Genomic DNA, 8,266 nt, shown 5'->3' on the forward strand with positions numbered 1-8,266 from the left:
TTTCGTCACCAGGATATCGCGTTTTTCCAATGAATGTTAAGTTTCCTCCGTCCATTACAGGCCGAGAACTGTTATCCTACCTTAGTTGAAAAAATCTACTCCCTGCTTTTCCTTGTTTTCGCTGGTGTCGACCCAAAAGAGTCGTCTAACACCAGGGTGCTTATTTGAACAAAGGCAGCATATGCAAGGTGACTTGCTCAGGAGTCTTACCCTGCCTAAGAATCGAGCCTAGGTTCCTTCCATCATGAGCCAAGTTATCACTGAGTTGCATCTCATTAATGAAGAATAGAAATAAAACACAAATTATATTATATTATATTATTATTATATATAGAATATATATGTTTTAGAAATGTAGTGCAGTGTAAACATCATGGAAAGCAACTGAATCTATAATGTAACATCAACTAGTTTCATGGGAGAGGAGAGCGTCGTCTAGCTGACCTCTACCATAGCTGCCAGAGCTCCACTGAAGGCAGCGTTGTAGTCACAAGCAACCTCGTTGTGCTGGTAGTCTGTGCGCACGTCGGTGTAGCCGTCATTCTGCAACCAAAACGACACCTTAAGTATGAACAACACGCATTAATCACATCGGGAGGGATAGTTGAATTTACTTAAAGATACAAAGTTCAGAATGAAATCATTCGAGCTATAGTACAAACACTTTCATCAATTAAACTGAATTTATGTAATGTATATATTCATTAATTAATTTACATGTTGTTCTAATAAATAATGAAAGTACAGTTATAAATAACAAAATATTAATTTATGTTTCTAATAGTAACATTATTTTTTTTTCATTTACGATGTTAAATAATGACAAATAAAATAAGCCTCAGAACTAATGGCATAAAATATGTTCCATTGATATGCTGTTATCTGTTCACAACATCATATTGCAATTATTCTCCCCAAACTCATCAATATGTTTATTCCCACGCATAACCAAAATTTGTTTTGAACTTACCCCGTCAGGACCACCGACGAGAGCACCGTAGAGAGTGTGAGGGTTGGGACCTGGCTGGCTCTGACCCCAGTTGTCTTTCAAACAAGACTGTGGAGGAATCGGGCACGAGCTGGGGAGGAAGCAATAATGTTCAGCAGGACAACAATTTTTTAGACTTATTCATTATGCTAAAAAAAATAAAATTTTAAAGTGACAACAAAAGAAAGTATCAAGATATCATATGACTGCAACAATGCCTAAATAATCCTAGGTAAATAGATTAATACTTAAACGCAATCTTGTTTTTCGTTTTTTAAGCACATTTACAACTTATTAAAAAAGACTTCTTTATCAAAGGAATTGGAAAAAATATTGTATTCAAGCCCTTAAGGACTGGCGAGCATAAACTCAAGGCCCGAACAGGAGAGATACCTGCAAGTCAGACCCAGTCCATCAGTCTCATACTATCACATCTCCTCTCGAAAGTGAATGAAAGCGAAATGCGTATAGATCAGTATGTGTGTGTGTGTGTATGTGTATGTGTGTGTGTTTGTACTCACCTGTTTGTGGTTGCAGGGGTCGAGTCGAAGCTCCTGGCCCCGCCTCTTCACTGGTTGCTACTAGGTCCTCTCTCTCCCTGCTCCATGAGCTTTATCAAACCTCGTCTTAAAACTATGTATGGTTCCCGCCTCCACTACGTCACTTTTGAGGCTATTCCACTGCCTGACAACTCTGACTGAAGAAATACTTCCTAACATCCCTTTAACTCATCTGATTCTTCAACTTATAATTTTAACCCCTTGTTTCTGTGTCCCATCTCTAGAACATCCTCTTTCTGTCCACCTTGTCTATTCCTAGCAATATTTTATATGTCGTTATCCTGTCTCCCCTGACCCTCCTGTCCTCCAGTGTCGTCAAGCCAATTTCCCTTAACATTTCTTCGTAGCACAATCCCCTTAGCTCTGGGACTAGTTTTGTTGCAAACCTTTGCAATTTCTTTAATTTATTGACGTGCTTGACCAGGTGTGGATTCCAAACTGGTGCTGCATACTCCAGTATGGGCCTGACGTAAATGGTGTACAGAGTCTTGAACGATTCCTTACTGAGGTATCGGAACGTTATCCTTAGGGTTGCCAGACGCCCGTATGCTGCAGCAGTTATCTGATTTATGTGCGCCTCAGGAGATGTGCTCGGTGTTATACTCACCCCAAGATCTTTTTCCTTTGGTGAGGTTTGCAATCTTTGGCCACCTTGACTGTACTCTGTCTGCTGTCTTCTTTGCCCTTCCCTGACTTTGCATATGGCACGGTTAAATTCAAGGAGGCAGTTGCTGGACCAGGCTTGTAGTCTGTCCAGGTCTCTTTGTAGTCCTGCCTGATCCTCGACAGTTATTGAGGCTAAAACGTTGTGTAGTTTTAAAAATAGGTTAGATAAATACATGACTGGGTGTGGGTGGGTGTGAGTTGGACCTGACTAGCTTGTGCTGCTGGGTCTGGTGCTGTACTCCTTCCTTGAGTGGAGGTGACCAGACTGGGTGGGTCATTGAGCTAATCCGGGGGGGGGTCATTGGGCTAATCCGGGGGGATTCATTGGGCTAATCGGGGGGGACATGGACCTGCTTCGCATGGGTCAGTAGGCCTGTTGCAGTGTTCTTTCTTATGTTCTTAACTTCACATCATCTGCAAACAAGGACACTTCTGAGTCTATCCCTTCCGTTATGTCATTCACAAATACCAAAAACAGCACAGGTTCTAGGACTGATCACTGAGGGAGGTTGTATTTGATCTTCCTCCTTAGTCTGGATTCTCCTGTCCATCTCTATCTTCACCTCTCTTTCCTCCTTTCATCTTTCTACCATCTCTTTCAGTTTTTGCCTTTCTTCTTGTGTTCTGTCATGGTCGAGATACACCTTCTCTTATGCTGGCATGTCCCTTAGTTTTGCTTTCTCCTGCAAGATCCTGTTTTGAATCGATTCTGCCTTGAAAGTCACTTTAACTGGCTGGGTTCTTCTTCTTGCAAACCCCCCTATTCACCAAAAATTTGTCACCTGGGTCATGTCATCTTCTCCTATTGTTTTTATGATACTTTCGATCTCTTTTTTCTCCCCTTGTCTTCTTGCTTTGTAAGTTTCCCCTTCAACTTCCTGGAGCCCCTAAACAAAGACTGACCTATCCCTTTCAGTCTACCACTGCATATCCCTATGTGTCGTCTGATTCGATTTAATTGCTTCCATTGCAGCTTTCCTTTCTTCAATTTCATCACTATCTGTTGTCCTTGGGACCAATGGCCTGTCATTTTCCCTTCTCAGCTATCCCTGGGCTCTACTGTGGTTTCTTAGTTCTCTCATTTTCTACAGTCCCCTCTATTGCTCCTGGTGTGATTCTTTCTTTTTCTCAGGCTTTGCGATGGTCTGATAGGGCCTCTGCATACAGATTCATTCCATCGTTGCCTACAGTACCCTTGTTTGTGACTGTGTAGCAGTCTCTGATGTCATTCCCAAGTTGTTCTTTAATTCTTTAGGATTTTTCAGATTTTTCAGTACCTCTTCTAATTTCTGTATCTTAGTCTCTGCTTTGTGACTTGTATCTCCCACTTCTTGCTTTCTGCTTCTATCCTCTCCTCCATTTACATGTTAAGCTCTTGTAGCTTCTTTCTCCACTCTTGTTCCCTTTTCATGACCTCTGCTGCCCAATCTTCCTTCGCAGACTCATCCTCCAGTCCCCTGGTTTTCCTTCCTGCTCTCTGGCAACACATTTTCTTTTGTTTCGGTTGCCACAGAATGAAAAACGTATGCAATTCTGTGTGTTTGTTTTGTGGCGTGTTTGCTCGAGTGTGTGGGGGGGGGGAAGGAGGGAGGGAGAAGAGGAAGCTGGAGACAGTGGCGAAATGAGAGAGGGGTGGGGAGGGGGAATGTGGGGGGGATATGGAGAGAGAGGAGGAGGGAGAAGCAAAGGGGGAGAGAGAATGGAAGAGGGAGAGGGGGAAAGAAGGAGAAAAGGGGAGAAGGAGGGGGAGGAGGGTGACAGAGAGAAGGGGAGATCAGGGGAAGGAGTGGGAAATAGATGGGGGAGGGTGCGGGGGAGAGAGAGTGTGTGTGTCTGTATATGTGAGAATGTGTGGGTGTAAACGTGTGTTGGAGTGTGTTTGTGTGTATTTGTGTGTGTGTGTGTGTGTGTGTGTCTGTGTGTGTGTGTGTGTGTGTGTGTGTGTGTGTGTGTGTGTGTGTGTGTGTGTGTGTGTGTGTGTGTGTGTGTGTGTGTGTGTGTGTGTGATTCTTGAATTGATCATCTGCTGTTTGGAGGGGTGTTACTGCATCATGTAAATGATCATAATGACTGGGGTAGTAGAGTTGGTGGTAGTGACTGGCAGTAATTGTTGGGTGAGTACCTGGAGCGGTGGTGGGGACGTGTGGGAGGATCTACACCATAGCCCACGACGAAGGAGTGTCCGAAGTCACCCAGGATGTATCCGAGCTGGCCTGTAGCCCACTCCGTGTTACCGGCTGCATCTGCTGGGTCTCCATACTTGGCTGCCTGAAAAAGAAATCAAAGTTAACTTATTATATTGATGTTGATTATCGCCAGTTAGGTTTTTAGTGTCTACCAAGATACGAACATCTATTTAAGAGACTAATCTCTAATTCAGGGATTACAGCAGACTCATGGCATGTATACAAAAATGCGCATCACTCAGAGCATGTGCTTTCACAATATCTAACATGTTTCAAAATATTTCCTCGATTAACACCCTATCGTAAATAATTGTCAATGTTTATTTAGATTAGATGATTGAATTTTTACCTCTTTAATTTAATGTTTTCTTTCCTTATTCGTTAACGTTAATAGTGTTCTGAAATGCTTAAAGAATGATTCTACGCAAGTCATTAAAAGATACTGATATACAATAAGCAAATGAACTGTTAATTAAGTGATTAACTTACAAAGAGAGAGAGGAAGGCAACGTTAGCAGCGTGACGGTTGGAGCCCCAAGCGTCCAGGTAGACAAGACCACCTGGGGTGTACTGAGCCTCAGTCTTCAGGTAAGAAAGGAACGCCTTTAAGGCTTCCTCGTATATGGTATTGCTGGGGTCTACCAGTGAGCCCAGAGCCTGTGGAGAAACAGGTGTAAGTTTAATATGTTGAGGAGCAAGCGAATGTTAGTGCTCTTTATTTTGCGAGACAAAATTCCAAATTGGTCAGTGGAAACAAAGAGAAGGAATGTTTGAAGCTTAACTCTTACGGCTTTCTTAATCCTACATAGTTTATGAGACAGGAAGTATATGAGCTGAGTTGTGATAAGAAATACTAATGACAGCTAGTTAACTTAAAATTAACTTACGATAGTATGAAAGATACTAGTAAACATATAGAATTTGTGAGATATCAGTAATAGTAGGAGCTGAATATTTCATACGAAAAATCAGTCCAAAACTTTCATGAGATATGCCCTCTTATGGGGAAAAAGGTCCCTTCATGCTCGCAAAGGGCTCTTGACCCATGGAACTGAAGCTACTCTTCCCTTCCTGGGTTCCGTTATGATAATCATCATTCTCCAGACACTGTATCAGCACTACGAAACTGGTACTTCCCTGTCAATATACTAATAATAATTTATGAGTTTCTTTACATAAACTTTAGCAGGAAGACTCGAGCAAAGTAAAGAATCTTTTGCTATATGCCACTGCATATATAATTGTAAATAATTAAGGGATGAAGATTACTGCTGTCTATTATTATTTGGCAGATATAAAATAGGGGTTGTAGTTGCCAGAACATATGAAATAGTGTGCGTCTGCAAATATCGCCCTTAAAACATTAGTTATCCATTAGTTATTGTTATTTCATGTTTCAGTTTACTTATTTATATTTCAGTTTTTTTCATGCTTAAAGCCTATTGACTGCAATTCAGTCTTTAAATTAACAAATTAACTAGGAAAACGGTTATAAGTATAACCATAATTTTTAAATAGTTTAGTAAGTGAAATGAGAAAATACTAATTAGCTAATCATAACATTGCGCATCTTTTAGCTTAACGAGATGCAACGTTATGCAGCTGCTCTTACTGTCTGGTCACGTGAGGGGACTGTTGTAGTCCCAGGACTAACTGAAGAATCAGTAACGTGAAATGATTTTTTTCATATTCTCTGGAAAATATTACTGTAAGCTGTATTATGATTACACTACCGAATTATGCCACTCATACGCAAGAAGCAGCTAAAAATGACCATACCGAGGACACTAGTGATTGTAGGTTTATATGAGTGACAGGATAAAGATTTTTATCCGGGTTATCCCGTTTATCATCTAGTAGGATAAACATCAATTTTTTTTTTCTAATTTTCATCTTGTAAGGTCTCTACACTCGTGAAAAGTTAAGCCATCGCTTGAGAAGGACATTCTAACACAACTCTTCTAGGCACCACAGTGATGTCTTCATTTGGAGCACTCTCATTCACCATGACCCTTCAAAAAACTGTTTAAAAGATCTAGGATCTCAAGCTTCAAGTCAGAGGGCCCCAGGATACCTTTTTTTCTTTATTCCTTGCACTTCATTCTTTTTTCTACACTTGTCACCATATTTAGTATACACCGTTTTAATAATTCATATTCAGTAATTTATATGTCCACTTTCTGTGTCTGTCTAATGCATTTTATTACTACACGTAAATAACGATACTAATTACTTACATAAGCGCCGGCCTTCTTGTCATCCCAGGAGAATTGTAGTGCGCCCTCGCCCAGAGTAAACTCATCCCAGGCTGCCTGAGCCTTGGTGAGGTAGGTGGCATCTTCTGTAGCTCGGTACAGCCACAGCGCTCCCCACAGCAGCTCATCTCCGTACCCGCTCCACGACCTGTTCTCATGGTAAAATTTCATGCCATTCGTCGGGTAAAGAAAGATTTTCCTCTCAGAAAAGCTAAATCCCTACCTTTCCACTTTTACATCTTAGCTCGACTGGCTTTGAAATGATTTATATATATAAACGTCAATTTTTCCCTTCTTCACCTTTATAAGAGGTTTGATTACTTTGATATTTTGCACTTGTTCAGGAGCAGCAAGTGATACGAGGTATATGACCAAGGTCATCAAATGCCACTATCTAAGTAACATGACATAGATAATAATGAATAGTTAAAAAAAATTAGGAGATTTGTTTACCTTCACGTTGTGGCAAATTTCTTATATTTAATTTCTTTAAAAAGTTGTAGAAGCCAATACTATTGGTTAATTGCATCCATAACTGAGGACACACAGATATTTTATACAACTCACTGACCGTCTCCCCGCGAGGTCTTGCCAGAGACTAGCCAATCTTACAGCTCAGAGGACCCTGCAAGCTGCAATATCCCCACCCCTCCTTCAGGGTCCAGACACTGTACTTCCCACCTTCTGGTTTCCCTGAATCCCTTCATAAGCGTTACCTTGATCACACCCAGTGGCATGTAATGTAAAAACCACTTTCCTCTATTCATTCCTAACACGCTCGCACACGGTTTTTGGATGTCGAGGTTGGAAGACAGCACCCACCTGTTTCATGCTCATTTGACAGAACAACCGTACTGTCTAATGAGCATGAAACGGAAACCTGTAATTGTTTTACATAATGATAGGATTGGTGTGTCTTTTTCTTGTTTCATAAACATGCAAGATGGCTAATACATCTTGCTACGTCTAATTACACTTACTTCATGCTACACATGCATGCACATGTCTGAGTATACACACCCATTTTAGTTTTCTTCTATTTTCAAACTAGTTCTTGTTCTTATTTAATTTCCTTACATCTCCATGGGAAAGTAGAGAAGAATCCTTCCTCCATAAACCATGTGTGTCGTAAAAGGCAACTAAAATTGAAGGAGTAATAGGCTAGTAACCCATTCTTCTGTATAAATCACCAAAATTAAAAAAAAACGCTTTTTATTGTTCCAGTCACGCTATTGTGCCTTTTAATTCTTTAAATAAAGTCAAACACTGTAACTTATTTCTGACTGAAAGAGACATTATCCAATTATTTCACAAAATACAGTTTGATTAAAATCCTGGCAAATGATTACTTTCACAACCTAACATAAAAAGACTATTTACTTTGATGATAACACATCAGCACTAAAACTTTATGGCTACCCAGAGAAATGCATTTTACAGTTATTGCATAGAATGTAACAAAATTTGTGCCTACATAGCCTACGCCCACTAAACTTTCCATCAACTACATACGATGTATCAGCCACTGAAAACTGACTCAGTTCGCAAATGCTTTATTTTAATCAGCGAGAAACGCTAAACCCGTAAGGGTCATATAGCACCTGTAGACAT

The 8,266-nt window shown here is 40.5% G+C and overlaps 1 protein-coding gene across 1 annotated transcript in view; it reads right to left on the reverse strand.

The window, feature by feature from the left end:
• Nucleotides 1–303: 303 nt before the first annotated feature.
• The window catches only part of LOC128687979 (endoglucanase A-like), a 14,592-nt gene continuing 6,629 nt past the window's right edge, over nucleotides 304–8,266 (reverse strand). The window contains exons 11-15 of the mRNA XM_053775625.2: nucleotides 6,638–6,803; nucleotides 4,890–5,057; nucleotides 4,337–4,482; nucleotides 971–1,079; nucleotides 304–543 (exon numbers count right to left, since the gene is read on the reverse strand). Of these exons, the coding sequence (XP_053631600.2) occupies nucleotides 436–543; nucleotides 971–1,079; nucleotides 4,337–4,482; nucleotides 4,890–5,057; nucleotides 6,638–6,803 (697 nt within the window). The 3' untranslated portion in view covers nucleotides 304–435. The remainder of the gene's footprint in view (nucleotides 544–970; nucleotides 1,080–4,336; nucleotides 4,483–4,889; nucleotides 5,058–6,637; nucleotides 6,804–8,266) is intronic.

This window comes from Cherax quadricarinatus, chromosome 10 (assembly GCF_038502225.1).
Source record: "Cherax quadricarinatus isolate ZL_2023a chromosome 10, ASM3850222v1, whole genome shotgun sequence".
NCBI lineage: Eukaryota > Metazoa > Arthropoda > Malacostraca > Decapoda > Parastacidae > Cherax > Cherax quadricarinatus.